The 20,757-nt window shown below is 30.7% G+C and overlaps 1 protein-coding gene and 1 long non-coding RNA gene across 5 annotated transcripts in view; one reads left to right on the top strand and one right to left on the bottom strand.

The window, feature by feature from the left end:
* Positions 1-20,757, bottom strand: part of LOC126886513 (uncharacterized) — a 56,181-nt gene that overhangs the window by 7,665 nt on the left and 27,759 nt on the right. Inside the window, exons 1-2 of one of the 4 annotated variants that reach the window (XM_050653491.1) lie at positions 613-1,067; positions 20-144 (exon numbers count right to left, since the gene is read on the bottom strand). In XM_050653491.1, the coding sequence (XP_050509448.1) occupies positions 20-144; positions 613-866 (379 nt within the window). In that variant the 5' untranslated portion in view covers positions 867-1,067. The other 3 variants (XM_050653492.1, XR_007698649.1, XM_050653490.1) reach the window with 3 other exon arrangements.
* Positions 1,118-1,724, top strand: LOC126886530 (uncharacterized). The gene is made up of 2 exons (XR_007698663.1): positions 1,118-1,389; positions 1,464-1,724. It is a non-coding gene; the product is annotated as an uncharacterized LOC126886530 (long non-coding RNA).

Raw genomic sequence — 20,757 nt, 5'->3', positions numbered from 1 at the left:
AACAAAGTATTGGTCTTACCTTGTAGGTCACTTCTGTTACAATCATAGTACATTATCTTATGTTCCTTTCTACAAATTGTTCTATGAGATACATAACTTGTCTCAATTTTCTGCATATCTTTCCATGTCTCATATTCTTGTTTGCTAGAAAATTCAAATGTTACAAGTTCAATACTCACCTGGTGAAGGTCCTGAAGATGTTTTCGTAACTTCTCATGACTATTAAAATTAGTATCTTTCTCACATAAGGGACAAATAATGTGATTTTGATTTATATTGTTAGTGGGCCCATCTATTTTATGTATTTTTTTGATATGACGATTTAGTGAAGACTGAGTTATAAATATTTTGCTGCAAATATGGCAGAGAGCTTCTTCAGGGTTTGTTGAAATTGATTGAGTACATGAATTCATAATTTCTTGCTAAAACAAAGTTTTGGGTAATTAAATATTATAGTGTTCTAATGAACAGTTTTTTAAACAATAGTTAAACAAATGGAAATGAAAAAGATAAAATTTTGTACATAATATATGTTTGGTGTTATTTGGAAAACAACCGCCAAACAAAGAAATTTGTTTAGTTCTAGTTCTAAAGTTAAAAACAGATAAAAACCGCCAAACACCCCAACACACACTCATAACCTCACAAAATGCAAAACGTAGAGATTCTACTACTCTCTGTTCTGTGTCACTATCGTCCGTTTGCTGTGATAGGTCGGGTATGATGTTAGGTTCTTCTGTTCTATTCGTTTGTTTGCTGTAATTGGTCGGGCACGATGTTAGGTTTACTGTAGTCTGTGATAGACACCACAAATCACACAACACTTTTTTTCTATGATAGACACCGGTATGACATATGTATGACATAAAACAATAAACAATTGACCATTCCAAATCACGTGATATAATATGGCCGGCAGTGGGCAAAATTTAATAATATAGGAGGTTTGTTCCAACACGGCCAAGAACCGTCAGATTACCGTTTCGTTACTAGGTAATTAACGTTCTATGGGTTCCATGGGACCGAAATAATATGTTCCATGGTACTGCGCAGGACGGTGATCGTTACATGTACGGTTCTCAGTCGTGTTGGAACAAACCTAGGGTTTACATCAAGGTTCATAGATAGGGGTTAGGTTATCTCATAACTATGTGGGCGGAAGCGAGAGGGAGGGGAATGCCTACGTCACTCGTACGACAAAGTCAAGTTTGACAGTTGTATGTGGTTATATTTCCGCATATTTTTGTGGAATTTTCTTATAATATCGTTTATTTGTTTAATATTTGTTGAGTTTTTAAGCATATAAGGACTATATTACTATAATTACTTATTTGGGTCCTATACAAAGGCAGTAATGACTTGTGAAGTGTGTTTTCGTAACCGTGTAAGGTTAGTTTAACAATTATAATATTACACATAATAATATGTAGTTTTGTATGTTATAATAATAAAACATTTTTTAGATGAGTGGTGGTAACATTTGTAGCATAGCTATATGTAAAAGCAACTCCAAAATTCCTGAACCAGATGGAAACAAAATAATGTTTTTGGACATTTCCCAAATACCTTAAATTATCAAACAATAATGGATAATAAAATGTTACAAGATAAATGGGCCTCTAAACATAAGAAAATAGGTAGCAAACATTTCCTCGTGTCTGAATATGTTAATATTATGTTACGTCTTTTTTATATTTTAACCTAATAATAAATTATTTATATTATTCGTTCTTTTGTTGTTGCATACCACCAAAAATGATAAAAGTGCTGCACATTCCACGAAAAACATAATAAGTAAGTACCTACATATTAGTATTTTTGATTTTAAACTTTTTCTTCTATTTTTTTGGATTTTTGTGCTAATTAAATTGTTTTCTCCATTTAAAACACACATAATAAGTGTTAAATGAATTCTAGTTTTTTGTTAGCAGACTATTGATTTTTAAGGGAAAAATTGATATAAATACCAATATAAGAACCACTTAAATATACCTATACCCAAGAAAATCTCAAAATATATTGCAAAACCTAAGTTTTTGAACCTTTTATTAGCATTGACTCTTATGACAATTTTAAAATTGTCGTACGGATGACGTATTCCCGCCTTTAAAAAGCCAGCCTTTGATTGGTCTACAGTTATGAGACAACCTACGCCCTAATCTATTAACCTTGGGTTTACATCAGTTTTTGTAAAGAATATCCTGTTTGGTTTTATTTTTTATTGTTAATTGTGCACCGAAATTGTGATAGCAAATAAATATAAACTAGTTTATCGCCTACATAACTGAATTATCCCATAGTAGTTATTGACACAAACTGGTAACTAATATGGGATAATTCAGTTCTGTAGGCGATAAACCACTTCATATTTAATTTGTTATCACAATTTCGCAGATTTCCCTACACAATTAACATAAAAAAACAACCAAACATGATTTTCTTTACAAATTAATGTCGATGTAAGGTTAGATTTTGCCCACACCCGGCCATGTTTGACGTTTCATTATTCAAAAATCAAAGAAATTTTTAGGTAAAATGCAAAGCATCGAACAAACAAATTAAAATTAAATTTTAAATTATTGTAATTGTGACTATAGTTGTGATATTTATTAGACAAGGCGAAAACGGCGGGTTCGTTGGGAAAAATATTCCCATGAGATTTTTTTGCATAATTACATTCGTTAGACATCCCAGAATAAGGTTCAAGAAGTCGCCCACGTGAAAAGTGGGCCAAATTTTTTTTTTAAATTTTTTTTAATCAAATTGCAAAAATCAAAATTTTTGGACCGGATAATTCTTTTTGTAGATTTTTTGGACCATTCTGGATAAAAAAGGTCTCTTGTAATTTTTCTCTGAAGTTGATTGTTTTCGAGATATAAGCAATTTAAAATTGAAAAAAACGAAAAATGGCGATTTTCAAGACTTAATAACTCGGTTAAAAGTTATTATTATGAAAGTCAGAAAGTGACTAAATCAAAGTTTAATGCCCCACCTACAAGATCCCGAAGAAATTTTTGTCATTATTTTATTACTAAACTGTTATTATTAAGTAATAATATTGAGCGCCATCAGGGGCGTCATTTAATAGGGGGCAGGGGGGGCATTTGCCCCCCCTGACCCTGAAAATTACTGAAATTTACAAAAAATACATCAATTTTGTATTATGTTTGCATATAAATGTATTGTATATATAATGCTTGCCCCCCCCCCTATCAAAATTTCAAATGACGCTCCTGAGCGCCATGCACGTGGTAGCCGCTCGTAAATGCTGAGTGCGAGAGAGATGCCACTCCGGCAGTCCAATTCTGCATCTTACTTGCACTCACATTTACGGCATGCATGGCGCTCAATATTATTACTTAAAAATAACAGCTTAGTAATAAAATAATGACAAAAATTTCTTCGGGATCTTGTAGGGGGGGCATTAAAATTTGATTTAGTCACTTTCTGACTTTCATAATAATAACTTTTAACCAAGTTATTAAGCCTTGAAAATCGCCATTTTTCATTTTTTTCAATTTTAAATTGCTTATAACTCGAAAACGATCAATTTTAGAGAAAAATTATAAGAGACCTTTTTTATCCAGAATGGTCCAAAAAACTTACAAAAAAATTGTACGGGCCAAAAATAATGATTTTTGCAATTTGATTAAAAAAAAAATTGTTAAAAAAAAATTTGGCCCCCTTTTCACGTGGGCGACTTCTTGAACCTTATTCTGGGATGTCTCACGAATGTAATTATGCAAAAAAATCTCATGGGAATGTTTTTTCCAACGAACTCGCCGTTTTCGCCTTGTCTATGTTGGACAACATAATATGTTGGACTATATATGTTGGACATAATATGTTGCCTATAATATGTTATTATTGGTGGTGTTGTAGTGTAATTGGTTTACAGTTTTTATCACTCAGTAAATGTAATATAATACAGGAATATATTTTCCAGTGTATTTTTACAATAGTTGTATTCAGTTTATTTGTTAGCTGCTATGGAATCTAACATCAAAATTAAAGAAGAGTCTGTTGAATGTGACCAAAGACACACAGAGAATCAGCTAGCCATAGCCACATCATCCGATTTTGGGGCCTTGAAGAATGAACTAAAAGGTAACTCAGGTACATGTACATAGAATAGGTAATAAAAATTACTACAGTTTGTCAAACTCTTTCCTAAGTTTGACAAACAATACACTAAACAATGTGCTATAATTACTATTTTTGTAGCTAGGACAGTAAAAGATGAAATTAAGAAAGAGTTTGTTGAAAATGATTCAAGATCCCTAATAACACAAAACATTCCATGAATGTTCCTAGAATGTACACACAGGACATTGAAAACATTCCTGGAATGTCCCCAAATGCACACGAATGTCCCTGGAAAGTACCAAGAAAGTGCTGTGTCAGCATTTTAAATATTCTTAGAATGTTCTGTTGGAACATTCCATGAATGTCTACGAATGTTCTTTGGACATTCACAGTCTATTTTTTAGACTGAATGTCTTGTTGGAACATTCCATGAATGTTCTTTGGACATTCACAGTATATTTTTAGACTGAATGTCTTGTTAGAACATTCCATGAATGTCTACGAACGTTCTTTGAACATTCACAGTATATTTTTTAGACATTCACTGAAATATATCGTCAGTAATGTGACAATACCTCCTATATGTTTTTTCATGAGGTTTGCAGGAGACGAAAAACATTTTTTAAGGTCACTTTCTGGTTTCGTACGTATTCTGACTTTTTTTGTAGTAAATAGATAGTTGAATTTACTGCAAAACAAGTCAAAAAATATATGAAAACAGGAGGTGGCTGAAACAAGTTTTTAGTCTATCTTACAAATCTCTTGAAAAAAACAGATAGGAGGTACTGTCACATCACTGACGATATATGGCCATACCAAATAATACATCCTTGATAAATATAAACATTTTTATTGCAAAAAATCTTTACATACATTTTTTAATGTAATTTGCTGACATTCCTAAATATTATAAAAAAATGTGTCACATTTGCTTTGTAAACCTTTCTTTTGCTTTTCGTAGCCACATATTCCGTTTCCTTTCTGGTTTTTTGTAGACCACTTCTCTCAGCTGATTCTAAAAGAAAATAAAATAAAAGGTAATTTTTCTATCCTTTACAATTAACAATCAGAAGAAATATTATTTACAGGTAATAATATGCATAAATAATAATAATAAAAAAATAAATATTAAATAATATTTAAATAAATAATAAATAATATTTAATAAATAAAATAATAATAATGAACATTTTGTATTTTGACAACAACATCCGATGTGGAAGTAGAAACCTTAATAAAATTATTTTTTCAAGTAAATTGTGGCTTATTTCCCCATTAGAATAATTAATTACAAAAAAGCCACAAAGAAATAGATTTTTCACAAACAAATAAGTATTTAGTATTCATTATATTTATTGTTTTTATTATTTACTTTAATGTCCTACTGGTACATTATTTGACAAATAATGACATTTCGAAGTCTGTTAAGTACGATATAACGCCCTTGGGCATTAAATTTAAATAACGACTTAGATACTGTCAAGTTGACAAATATCAACCTAAGTAAAACTATGGTTACCACAATTACGTTACTACTGTTACTGGTAAATGTACTTATTTAAAAACTAATCAATTCAAAATTCATTCAAATTTTTCGCATATAAAGAATAATTTAGTCGGGCATTAAACGTTGAAGGCACCACAGGTATTATAATAATAACGCTTTCGGTCAACGTATATCCCTATAATACCCTTGGTACCTTAATAACTGTAACATAAGATTATACCTTAATTCTTGTTTTCGATTTCTGATGTTTTTATTTATTTACATTGAATATTAATCTGTTTTGTTGTATAATCTACTTCGCAATAATTATGTGATATATTTGACTTAAAATGAATTCAAAAAATTTTTGTAGTTGGGCAACAATGTCAACTTAGATCTCCGATGTAGATAATGAATTACAACAGTATCTATATTGTACGGACTGTATTATTAATTAGGTTATGCATATACCTGTGTGACATAAGCTATTGGAACAGCACAGTCTCTCAAACGAACAGATGAAAGTGAAGTTCTGTCAATATCTTTTTCTAAAAAGTGTTTTGAACATACTCCTCTATTAACAAATCTGATCTATACTTCATGTCTTCTTCGCAGGATCTTCTGGAAAGCTAAAAATACAAAATATATGCATTACTAAGCATTATTAACAAATTTTAGTTTTAAATAAAAAATATGATTAATGAACTCACAAAATTATTATAAAACAGCTTAGAAATTGTTTATTAGTATAGTCGGTTCCCCAAACTCAGACACAACTGGCTAGTGATTTTAGTAGGTATTTTTTTTTGTTTTTGGCCAATTTTGCCAAAATTACAGTAATTAGTACTGAGACTGAGTTTAGCAAATCGACTATAATATTCTGTGTATTCATTAGTTGGTACTGCATATTATAGTGTGTGGTCTACCATCCTATTTATAAACGCATACACTAGCAAAAACGCAAAAAGAATTATTTTAGTTTTACAAATCCTTTTGTTATTACCTATCTCTATTTACTATTTTAGTTAGGAATAAGCGAAGTTTGTGGCTTATTCACAATTATTATTAAAATAATAAATGGATATGACCAATTATTAACTTATAAAATAAAATAATAATTCTTCTGATTTATGCCTTTTATTCACTTTGTTATATCTACGTTACTTAAAAGATTTTTTATGAATAGTATTATTAGGGTATTAATAGTATTAATTTATTTTCTGAAATACAGGGCATGCTTTCGTTTACATATTTGCATACTAACCTTTTAATAGGGCTTTTCATTCACAGTCATTTGTTTTGAGCTTCTGTCATAATTGAAACGTTATTCCTGCAGATTTTTTTATCTACATTTGTTTCTGCTACTCCAACTGCGTTAAAAACAGGACACCATTTTATGCACTATGTTAATAATACTATTAAAGCTATTATAAAAGTATCCGAATTAAAAAAATATTCTTAAAAAGCACAAATAATACAAACAACTAAAAACAATCCACGGCAAGGCAAGGTCGCCAAGATGAAGATGCCAAGATGGCCGAAGCGAGGTCGTTGGTTGGTCGTTTTTAGTCACGTGATGCCCTCTCAAGCGCCATGCACAAAAATATATGCACGGCGAATTTGAAAATGAACGCAAAAGAAATAAATATAAATGCCTCTCTTGGGTTTTGCATAAGTTATAAGTATTTTTTTTATTAACAAAATCGCATTCCAAATTGAATATTCGCGAACAATAATTTTTATTACATTTGTATGTTTATAATCTTGGGAAACTCTTTAAATTTGACATATTATTGCACTGTAGGCCTAAAATGTCACTTAGTTTGTCTGGTATGTTATAAGTAATGTTGTATCTCTTACACGTATGTATTATTTCGAAACTTAAAATATAGGAACATTGGTAGTATGTTCACAGAATGTCTTATGGTAACATTCCAGGAATAATTTAAACAGATGTTCACCGAATGTTCCCTAAATGTCCAGGACATTCAAATATTGATAGAACTTTGGTAGTACATTCCTGGAATGTTGTGTGTTGTTAGGGATATTGTATAGATACTCATGTATCCACCTCCTCTGATCTGACATACTTGAAGAATGAACCAGATGAGTATAATTCAGGTAAGAGATAATATTTGTTGCATTCAGGAGACGAAAAAGTGACGGAGCAGTTCCAGAACTTTGACGGAAATTTCCAGACGGATATCCAGATGGAACATGTTACGGGATGGTTGTCATGACAGTGAGCTCATTTTAATTGTGCTACCTCCATCCAACATATGCTACTTTTGTGAATTTGTCAATTGGGACCGTGCAAGTTCGGCAAAGCGACCCCTATTTCTACGCTCTGTACTATTATTCGCACTTTTAATTATATTATCTCGATCTTGGAAAAAATCCCTGTTATTGTCACATTAACGGTTACTAAGAAAAACAAAATTAAACCAAGCGACATTCTGTCTATTAAGGGTTTTTAGTTTTGCATAACAAGACTATATCCATAAAGGCCATTCTTAGTTTCGCAATAGTAGACTATTCGTTCCGAGTGTTAACAAAGTGTCAAAGCAAAATCGACCGACCTGCTCATGGTGGCGGTTTTTTGAAATTTTATAAGGACGCTTTGTGTATGTTTAAATGAGACATTTAAAAAAATGCCGTGTCACGCTAGTGATATTATGTATTAATATAAACAGAAAATAAAAACGCACTATAAATTCTTCACTTTCCAATATTGATTATCAGTTTGATTTTGTATGCATAACCTCACTATCGCAGTTTATGTCAATAAATATTTATTAACGAAAAAGAAAATATTTTGTTGCACTATAAATTACAGTATAAATTAATAACTAATGAATTCTAACAATTGTATTCGGTTATTATCACTACAAAATAAAATATTCAAGTTTAACAAAATAATCCCATAAGACTCAATGTTAAAACGTCCTTACAAAATCTGACAGCGTATCACGTGACTGTACGTAGAGGGGAGACGCACGGAGCCAATAGTATTTTTACTACAAAAGCGATATTATGTAGATCAAAATTTTTGACGTAAGAGAACTGTCAAAACATTAGAATGTGACTTATGAATGTTTATTATAAACATGGCAATAATGAAAAGTCACATTCTAGTGTTTTGACAGTTCTCTTACGTCAAAAATTTTTACCTACATAATATCGCTTTGGTAGTAAAAATACTACAGTGCGTCCATAAAGTAACGCATAAATTCGTTATTTCATAAACCGGCGACTTTAAGGAAAATTCCCGAAACAGGTCGATTTTCATTTTTAAATTATGATTTTTTGGCATATATATCATCCTCGTTACGTCATGCATCTGGGCGTGATGAGGTAATCGATGATTTTTTTAAATGGGAACAAGGGTCATGTGATAGCTCATTTGAAAGGGCATTTAATTCTCTATCCAATAGTAAAAACATTAACATAATTATTTATACAGGGTGTTCAAAAAACATTTTTTTAATTAAAATAAGTGAGACAAAAAGAAGAATATATGTAATTTATTTTAAATCAAAATGCATTTTACTACTGTCACTAAAGAGAAAAAAATTTTATTTGACAAATAAACATTGATTTTCGTCTAAACGAAATGTTCAAACTGCCAAGAGACAGGTGGGTGGCAGCTTTAACATTGAATTTAAGCGAAAAACAATATTTATTTGTCAAATAAACATTTTTTTTCCTGTTTTCCAAACAGTAAAACGTATTTTGAATTAAATAAATTACATACATTCTTCTTTTTGTCTCAATTATTTTAATTAAAAAAATGTTTTTTTGAACACCTTGTATAAAAAAATATGTTAATGTTTATATTAGTGAATAGAGAATTGAATACCCTTTCAAATGAGCTATCACATGACCCCTATTCTCATTAAAAAAAATCATCGATTATGTCATCATGCCCAGATGGATGACGTCACTAGTATGATATATATGCCAAAAAATCGGAATTTAAAAATAAAAATCGACCTGTTTCGGGATTTTTCTTTAAAGTCGCCGGTTTACGAAATAATGAATTTATGCGTTACTTTATGGACGTACTGTATAAGCGTCTTTGGTCTGGTTATGCTAAACGAAGCGTTTGACCAGAATAACATTTTTGTACCCCTTAATGTACACATTAATTTTGAAGTTTCGGTCAAAAAATGATCGAATTTTTTTAAAGTGAAAATGTTGTGTTTATTTATAATTAAATTGAAAAATACAAATAATCTATATAAAATCTCTACATATAAGGCATAAAATAGTTCTAAGAATAAAAAAAAAAACACGATTCACTTCAGACGGCTTCAAATACCCTAACGCTTTGTATAAAAACAAAATACTGAAAATTCTACAAAATTCAATTCATATCGATTGTCAGTGGTTGAGACTGCAAGTTATTAAAAAATAAATCTTATTTTACAATGTCTTAACATTGGCTGAGCCATAAAAAAGGTATCTATGTACCGCTATTTAGTACAATAACGCTTCGAATAACAACAGATTTTTAACAATTCAAAAAATTCAATTTACGAATTGTCAATGGTTCCTACTGCAAGTTAATAGATAAATAAATATCATTTTACAATGACAACACAGTCTTGGCAATAAAAAAAGGTATAGATGTAAAATTAGAAGAAGAAAAAATGTAGAAAAAATTTTACCGCTATGTATTTAGATATTTATATGCTTTTATACAAATAGCAACTTCTTGTTTTTTTAAATTTCCCCCTGTATAAAATCTCTGTATACTCCCGATTTTTTATTGATATAATTTTAACTGCATTGGAATTAACGCTATTGAAGGGTAAAATAAATTTAGACCAATAAAACACAAAAAATATATTTAATGATAATTGAATTGATTATGTTGTAGCAATACACGTTTAATATATAAATTTAAAAAATAATAGTTTATTTATTTAGTGATTGCAAGAGGCATATTGGTCTATTAATGCAAAATGTTTTGCTACCTGTGGATCTTTTGAACACTGAGTGTGTTTCAAAGATCTACATCTTTTGTTTTTTCATAAACGGAGAAGTTATATTCACGGACGGACGGATAGACAGCCTAGGTTAAATGTGTCACCTTTAGTACCATCCTTGGATATTAATCTTTCATTTGACACCTCATTTGTCCTCATTCTACCTGTTATAATTAACGAGAAGTTATACTCGCTGTTGGACAGATGGTACCAGGCAGCACCATGGTCGAAAGATTGTTTAATAGTTATTTATGTACCAAGTCAGTAAAGTGACTCTTTATCGAACGAGTCTGATATTACGAGCAGAGGAACAGACGCGTTCCATAAAGAGTATTGAGGTGTTCCTTAAAAATTGTATCGTCAATCATAAAAAACATTCTTACTTACAACATTGAGGAATTTTTCTTAATTTTAGACGAAATAAAAAATTCGTATGACAGTAATGACAGATGACTTTTGCATGATGGCCGGTTTTGATGTTTAATCGATAGTTATCAATATTGTATACCTACCTAATTACTAAATCTGTAAAGTTTTGATTTATTTTGTACGAATATAATTGCGAAACACTACAGAATTTTACTTTTTGACATAAATTTTATTAATGATAAGATAAATTTTGTACAATATTTTTAATAATTAAAGTAAATAAATTTTAATTTCACTTAAGCAAATAATCGATTGCTGCCATTGACCACTTACATTCAATCTCGGTTAATTTGATTAATAATCGCGGCAGGTAAAGTAACATTCTTCTTTCAATACAACAAAGTGATACTTTACTGCCGAAAATGAGGGCAAATGAGTACAATAATGAATGATTTTAGTGACGTTTGGCGATAAACAATGATTTTAAACAAATTCGCAAAAATAATTTTTTCACTTCGTACAATTTTTTTTTAGATCCTTTGGGCCTTTTTTCTCTCTAAAATTGACTGTTGTCGAGTTATTAGCGACTTAAAATTTGAAAATCGCCAAAATAACCATTTTCAAGGTTTAATAACTCGGCTAAAGATAATTATTGTGAAAGTCGAGCGAGCGGCCGTGGAGTAACGGCATAATCGCTGGCCTCATACGCCAGTGCACGTGGGTTCGAGCCCTGCCAAAGACAAATCATTTTCATTTCCAATAATGACACGGGCCGTCTCACCGTGGCTCGGAGAGCACGTTAAGCCGTCGGTCCCCCTGGACTAGTGTACATCGACACTAGTTACTTGAAACAGGGTTAAAGGTGTAATTGGCGCCGGAACTGTCCGAAAGGCAAAAATGCCATACGATATTATATATTATGAAAGTCAGAAACTAAAAAAAATCAAAGATTAAAGCTACCTCTATACGATCGTAAAGAAATTTTTGTCATTTCATTAATAAGATATTATTTTTAATTATCAACAATGAGCGCTAAGCGTGTATTGAGGCGGCCGTCAATGTGAGTGCGAGTGAGATTCACCATTGGACGGCCGGAATGGTGCATCTCTTTAGCACTCACCATTGACGGCCGCCTAATACGCACTTAGCGCTCGTTGTTAATAATTAAAGATAAAGCTTAGTAATAAAATAGTGACAAAAATGTCTGCTGGATCTTGTAGAGCGGGCTATAAACTTGGATTTGGTCACTTTCTGACTTACATAATAATGGATTTTAACCGAGTTATTAAGCCTTGAAAATTGCTATTTTCGCATTTTTCAAATTTTAAATCGCGTATAACTCGACAACAATCAATTTTAGAGAAAAATCACAAAATACCTTTTTTTTTGCTCAGAATAACCCAAATGATCTAAAAAAATTGTTCGAAGTGAAAAAATTATTTTTGTGAATTTGCCTTAAAAAAATTGTTTAAACAATTTATCGATCAAGGTACTGCCTGGCACCCAGAAGATTTGTTATAAGGACCTCTTTTTGAGTAAGTTTGTGCAAAAAATTCGAATCGGAGTAATTTACCTAACGGGGGCGACGATACAGCCTAGACTAATTTGAGCATATTCAGTAACATTTAATTCCTAGAATCGGCTGTTTGTGTGAATCAGAATCAACTTTTACTAAATGGCATTGGGAAGAGTATACTTTTCCTAGTTTGAGTCTAGTTTTACTAGTAAATGTTAAATATAAATCTTCATTTTATATTTATAATCAACTTTTACTGAAACCAGCCGTTAGAGTTGACTCGAACTAGTAAAAGTCAACTCCAACTGGATAATCAACTTGAACTGTAACATATATGTAAGCTTTGTGAATGTTTGGTATTACATTAGATACGGAACGCAGCCAGCAGCTTGTTTCCAAGTGACGCACTTAATCAATGAATTTGATATTTGTCACTCTGTTTTAATTTAGCTATTGTCAGATAGATAAAATAATTTGTTAGATTTTTGGAAGCATAAACTTTTAATTGTTGATTCTCTATTTTTAGGTTTGTATAATTTGTTAGCATATAATTTTGTAATTAGTAATAAACTCTATTTTTAGACAATCAACTTTTGTTTTTATGCACCAAGGAACATTATAAATCAACAATTGTCACGTTTGTGCAAGAAATACGTGAGTATACAATCAATATTTAAATATAACTGAAGAATAAATCCGTTTATTAGTTAATTATTAATTGCTATGGAGAGACTAAGATTTGAGTTTGAGGTTGTTGCAGCAGAAGATCAAAATTCCAATATAGTAGCAGTTAAATCAATAACAAATGAACAAAAAGAAAAATTTTACATTCCAAATCACCTATGGCCAAAAATATCACACACAACTTGCCAATCTACCTGAATATAAAAGAGTTTCAACAACACTAAAAAAACGTGGTCAAACACGAAATGTATGGTTTAATTTAAATCAAAGTACTTTAAACATTTACAAAGATGAGAGTGGAAATATGGCAATAGAAGATTATCTTTTAGAAGAAGTTCAACAATACACATCTTCACACACTTCTCATGAAGATTTAATACAGATTTTGGAAAAATTATCCAAAAATAAAGAAGAAAATCAAATACAAACAAATCGAAACATAAATAAAATTTCCGAAAAGTTCATAGTAGATAGATTTAATGGTAATAATGTTAATGTAAATCAGTGGCTATCAACATATGAGAGTGAATGTAACCGATTTAATATTACAAAAGATGTTGAAAAAATTGAAATTTTAAGATTGTTTTTAGAAAATACTGCTAAAGACTGGTATACCTCAATGCTGATAAAAAATACATTAGATTCACAATGGAGAATTTGGAGAGAAAATTTCTTAAAAACCTTTGCAGATAAAGGATGGTATCCAGTGACACATGCTATAAATTACAAATTTTTGAATGGTTCACTCTTAGACTATGCCTTAAAGAAAGAATGTCTACTACTAGAAACTAACAAAAATATAGATACCATAACTTTAATAAATCTCATTGCAGTAGGATTACCAAAATTTGTAAGAGAGAAAATAGATAGACAAAATTTAAACAATACACAAGACTTATTTAATGAATTACGAAGATACGAAAAAATACTCAATAAGAATTTTATAGAGGAGATAAATGATGTTAAAAAAACTACAAAACCAGTAACCAAAAAAAATTTTAAAACCCCATGCAAAATTTGTGAAGAAAAAGGTAAGAGTAACCGCTATCACCCAGAAAATATATGCTGGTACAAATCAGAAACAAATAAAAATATGTCTACAAATTCAATTTTAGAAGTTAAATTAAACACAGAAGATCAAAAAAACTAAGTTTCCCACCATTAATCAAAATTGATGTATTGCTGAATAACAAACTGAATGTTACAGGAATTTATGATCCTGGATCAAATGTTACAGTAATAAACTCCAAACTATTACAAGTAAAAAATCAAGAAAAAGATAAACAAAGCGGTACATTAAAGTCGATTAATGGTAGGGGAAAAACTAATGGCTTAGTAACATTAAAAGCAAAAATTTTAGATGCAGAAAATAATATAAATGCATTTATTTTAGAAAGTAAGGAATTTGATAATGATCTCATATTGGGATTAGATACAATAAAAAAATTTAGATTGACCCATGATGGGAATTTAAACATACAAAAAATAAAAGATATCGCAGAAATACAAGAAGACATAGGCAAACCATCTCAAGATTAAGAAGTGAATTTCAATGAAGGAATAGACACTAATCAATTTACAATTAATACAGAACACTTAGAATCAGGTCAAAAAGAAATAATAAATGCCCTAGTGAATGAATATGAACAAATATTTGCTAAGAACAAATTTGATGTAGGCAAAGTAAAGAATTATGAAGCCTTCATTGAGCTACAAACAGAAAAATATTGCTATAAAAGGCCATACAGATGTTCAATAGAAGATAGAACGGAGATAGAAAAACAGATTGCAGAATTATTAAAGCATAATTTGATTGAAGAATCATACAGTCCTTTTGCAGCACCAGTCACTTTGGCATTAAAAAGAGATGAAGGAAAAAGAAATCGACTATGTACCTATCGACTTTAGAGACCTTAATAAGATAGTAGTTCCTCAATGTCAACCTTTTCCTTTAATAGAAGACTTAATGATTAAGACTATAGATTGCAAATATTTTACAACTCTAGATGTAAACTCTGCTTTTTGGTCCATACCTCTAAGAATTCAAGATAGACCAAAAACAGGATTCGTAACTCAAGAAGGTCATTATCAATGGACATGTCTCCCATTTGGCCTTAAGACTTCGCCAGCAATGTTTCAAAGGATCCTAGGAAATATTATTAAGAAATATGATTTATCTGGAAATGCAGTAAATTATATTGACGACATATTAATTTTTTCAAAAACATTTACTGAACGTATAACACACATTAGAAAATTGCTGGATGCTATACAAAAAGAAGGACTTAGACTGAAATTTACGAAGTGTAGATTTGCATCTAAGTCGGTTAGATATTTGGGTCATTTAATAGAAGATAATACAATTACACCTCTTAAGGATAACTTGAAAGCAATAAGTGAATTTCCCACTCCACAAAATAGAAAACATATAAGACAATTTTTAGGAAAAGTCAATTTTCACGGTAAATATATCCCAAATTCTACAATAGTGCTTGAACCTCTGCATAACTTATTGCGTAAAGATACAAAATTTGATTGGTCCAATGAGTGCCAAATAACCTTTGACATAATAAAGAATCTCTTATGTTCAAGGCCAATTCTTGCAATTTTTAATCCAAAATTACCCATATTTATTTATACTGATGCAAGTATAAATGGTTTAGGAGCTGTTCTAAAACAAACACAATTAAATGGAGATCAAAAACCTGTAGCATACTTTTCAAAGAAATTAAACCAATATCAAAAAAAGAGAAAAGCTATTTTTTTAGAAACTTTGGCTATAAAAGAAAGTATAAAATTTTGGCAACATTGGTTGCTTGGAAACTTCTTCACTGTATACACAGATCATAAACCACTGGAAAAGCTCAACATTAAAAACAGAACAGATGATGAATTAGGAGATATGATTCACTATTTATCCCAATATAATTTTAAAATAGAGTACAAACCAGGAAAAACAAATACAGAAGCAGATTGCCTGAGTAGAAATCCAGTTTTTGAGGATCATGAAAATAATGAAGATATCCTAAAGACAGTCAATCTTATTAGTCTAAAATGTATAAAAAGTGATCAAGCACAAAACCGACAAATAAAAGAAAAAAATAATTTTATTATGGAAAACGATATTTACTACAAGAATGATAAAAGAAAAAGAAAAAAGATAGTATTAAGTGAACAATACAGTAAACTTGTTTTAAAGAAAATTCATGAAACTTATTGTCACATAGGAATAAATCAAATGAAAACAATGTTTTAAACCTTTTTATATTGCACCAAATGATACTAAAAATATAAAGGTTATATGTAAAAACTGTGAAGTTTGCATAAAAAATAAAACGAGATTAAACAAGAAATATGGTTTAATGTCACAACTAGGTCCTGCTGAGAAACCGTTTCAAATAATGTCTTTGGATACGATTGGTGGTTTTGGTGGCTGCAGATCGACAAAGAAATACCTACTACACCTATTAGTAGATCACTTTACAAGATTTGCATTTATCCTCTGTTCAAAAGGTCAAACTGCTCAAGAACTCATAAAGCTGATAGAAAAGGTTTCTGCAGAAAATGAAATAGAGACAATACTTACAGATCAATACCCAGCTCAAAATTCGAATGATTTTAAAAAATATTTGAACAGAGGAACATTCAACTGATTTTTACAGCAGTAGATGCACCATTCTCAAATGGTTTAAACGAAAGATTGAACCAGACATTAGTAAATAAAATACGATGTAAATTAAATGAAGAGAAAAAAATGGCATGGTCTAAAATAGCACAAGAATGTACAGATAAATATAACGAGACAAATCACACAGTTACAGGATTTTCACCAAAATATCTTTTAAGTGGTGAATCTACTGACTTGTTACCACCTGAGTTAAAAGAGAAAAGCGAAGAAATCAAAAATTTAGAACAAGATCGAAAAATAGCAGCACAGAGATCAACAAGGTATCATCAGTATAACAAATCTGTATTTGATAAGAAGATAATACAATATGAATTCAAAGAAGGAGATGTAGTTTATGTAGCCAATGGTAAACAGAAAAAAAATGGATGAAGTCCGAATTGGTCCATTTGAAATAATGGAGAAAGTGTCTGATTCAGTTTATAAAATCAACACAGGACATGGAAAGAGATCGATTGGTTTGTATCACATCACAAAGCTCATTCCTATGTCTAGGGATATACCGTAATTTGCACTACATAGTGAAAATTATATCTTGTGGAGGGAAGATGTAAGCTTTGTGAATGTTTGGTATTACATTAGGTACGGAACGCAGCCAGCAGCTTGTTTCCAAGTGACGCACTTATTCAATGAATTTGATATTTGTCACTCTGTTTTAATTTTGCTATTGTCAGATAGATAAAATAATTTGTTAGATTTTTGGAAGCATAAACTTTTAATTGTTGATTCTCTATTTTTAGGTTTGTATAATTTGTTAGCATATAATTTTGTAATTAGTAATAAACTCTATTTTTAGACAATCAACTTTTGTTTTGATGCACCAAGGAACATTATATATATATATTGTTATATTCCTATTTGATAGGAGAATTAAAATTTATAATTATAAGCAAAATTCAAATTAATATAAAAGATCTTCAATTTTCTCAGCCACGGGCATGTAAATTTAGAACAACCTGTATACAACAAATTATTATATTTAGTTTTTAAGAAAGTGATTCGAAGAAGTGTACGAAACTCGGTAACAATGCGCCTAAGATAAACAAGTTGAGTGACGCGGACCATTATAGTGTTTCGCGGAAGATTCGATCATTAGCCTACGCTAAATAAGACTCAGTGAAATAGATAATAGGTCATTAAGTTTTGTAAAAAGTAGAAAGTAAGTTTAAATTGGGAAATGATTATTTTTTCTTGAAATCCATTAAACATATTTAGAAAGATTAAAAGTTGGTATTGAGGAATACAACGAATTAAAATTTGTGGTGGAATGTTGATTTTTGAATCTGGAAGGGATATTTAGAAAGTAGGGAAATGAATGAGGTGGAGAGATCAGAATGTTTTGAGCTGTCGAGAGGTGAAGTCCAGTGGTAGACGGTAGTGTACGAAGAGTGAAAAAGCCGGTAGTTCCGTGAGTGTTGAGTACCCAAGGGGAACGAGAGGTAGGCCGAGTCGAGAGAAAAGAATCTCCTTGAGCAAAGAGTGTCCCGGTAGCTGACTGAAGTGGCTCGAAAAAGGTAGAACACGGCATCACGAGAAAAGCATGAACGAGAGCTATACGAGGTAGTTTTCAAAGGAGAACATTACTGGAGGCCAGGACGAGTTTTTCATCGCAACCAAGGGTAGGAGGAAACGGGTTTTGTGTGAGGACATTCGCAGTTCACCAGATAAAGGTCAGTCTCATTTGTCAGGACATGAATGTATGGGTTTTGTATTAAATACCACATTAAAAATTGTAGAACATAATCGCTAATATCAGAAGATTTTCATCAAACTTAAATCAATTTGTTGCTAATAAATCCTAATAGTTCATTATTAATAAAAATTCTAAATTGGAAACCAAAAGGAAACAAGATTCCCATTTTTAAATGTTTGTATTAAATAAATATAGGATCTAACAAATATTAAGCAGTAATTACCATTTATATAAAATAAACAAAATTTTGATTTATAATTGTAATCCATATGTGTGTACCTATTATTTTATTTTTTTCCTATCCCGATTAGGAACCACTGAGAAATACTTAGAAGTCACGAAAGTAAGTAAGTAATTTTATAATTCGCCCTGAGATTGAAAACATATTGGTATGTGATCTGGTTGATTAATTAGATTATCATTAATGCATTAATTAAATTAAATTACATATAAGAATATCATCACATATAAATAAATAAGATCACAACAAAAATGTCGTCCAACGTGGTAAGCATTGAAAAGTATTTCTAGTGGCAAATTTGAAGGATAGAAAGAGAAAAGCCGGTGGTTGGAAATTTATATGCCTGTGGTAAAAAATGAGATACTTACAGTTGATAACATAAAAATTTAGATCTCTTTAGGTACAAATTTTACATAACTGATTTAATACTTTATTTTTACGATATTTACATTTGATATATTTATGAACAATTTATAATATTTGGGTGAGAAAAAGTCGTTTTGGTAACATACTAGTAAAATTTCATATTTGGCGGGGATAGTACTTCTTGAAAACAAATGTCTGTGACAAGAAGCCAAAGCAAAGACAACAAAAAACAAAAAGAACATTCAAATCAAGAGGATAATTCAGACCAAGAAGATATTTTAGACACAACAATCATGGAAACAGGAAAAAAAGAATTGTCAGAATTAGAAAAGATATTACAACTTATGCAACTCCAGTCAAAAAAAATGGATGAAGCAAAAAGGACAATGGATAAAAATCAGGAAGAAACATCAAAGAAAATGGATGAATCACAACAAAAAATGGATCAAAAAATGGATGAAACACAACAAAAATTGGATCAAAAAATGGATGAAACACAACAAAAAATAGATGAAACACAACAAAAATTGGATCAAAAAATGGATGAAACACAGAAAAAAATGGATGACAATCAACAGGAAACAAAACAAGCAATAGAAGAGAACAATAAGAAAATAGAGGAACGCATAGAAAAGTATGAAAAGGAAATAAAACGATGTTTGACAACAATGAAAAACGAGATAGAACAGCAAGAAATGAAAATTAAAGATCACATGAAAGAACAAGAAATGAAAATTCAAAACAAAATGGAGGAGTTAACGAATGGCCAGAAAAAGGAACTAGAAAATTTGGAAAATAAGTTGGAAAATGCTATTCAAGTAGACAGAGAAGAAGTGGAAAAAAGAATCACAGAAATAGAAAAACAAGTCACCGAAAACAGGACGCAACAGAATGTCGGAGAAAGAAGAGAAATGGTTATACATAGCATAGATGACGTGAAGATAAGGTTTGGCGGGGATGTAAGAAGATTACACCCAGTGCCGTTCATAAATAGCTTGAAAAAGAAAATACAGCACATCGGAAATTTCGAAACAGCAAAAGAAACTATGAGAAACCATCTCAAATATGAAGCAAGCCTATGGTTCGATAGTAAAGAAGAAGAATTCGGCAATTGGCAACAATTTGAACAAAAATTTTTGAATTATTTCTGGGGAAAAGTCCAACAATTGGAAATTAACAAGGAATTGCAAAATGGGAAATACAATGATAGGATGGGGGTATCAGAAAGGACATATGCTTTACAAATTTACAATAATGCAAAACATTTACAATATAATTACTCATCGGAACAATTAGTCGAACTGATTGCAAGACATTTCGAAGAAACGCTGGAAGACCATATTACATTGCAAAACTACAAAGACATAGATAGTCTATGCCAATTCTTACAAATAAGAGAATCACGTTTAAGAGAAAGAAAATCAAGAAGGTCGCGAGAAAATTACAGGCCCCGAGAGACACAGGATTACAGAGAGAGAAATCAAAATAGGAGGGACTATACAAGACGAGATTTTAATCCCAGAAGGGAAAACGAAAACAGAGACAACGGAAGAGGAAATTATGAACAAAGAAATAGGCAATGGAATGAGGACAGAAATCGAGAAGACCAGAGTAGAAACATCACACGCTCAAATCAAGAA

Source organism: Diabrotica virgifera, chromosome 6 (assembly GCF_917563875.1).
Source record: "Diabrotica virgifera virgifera chromosome 6, PGI_DIABVI_V3a".
Classification (NCBI taxonomy): domain Eukaryota; kingdom Metazoa; phylum Arthropoda; class Insecta; order Coleoptera; family Chrysomelidae; genus Diabrotica; species Diabrotica virgifera.
Note: the sequence above shows the minus strand (reverse complement) of the source record. Positions and strands in the feature narration are given on the sequence as shown.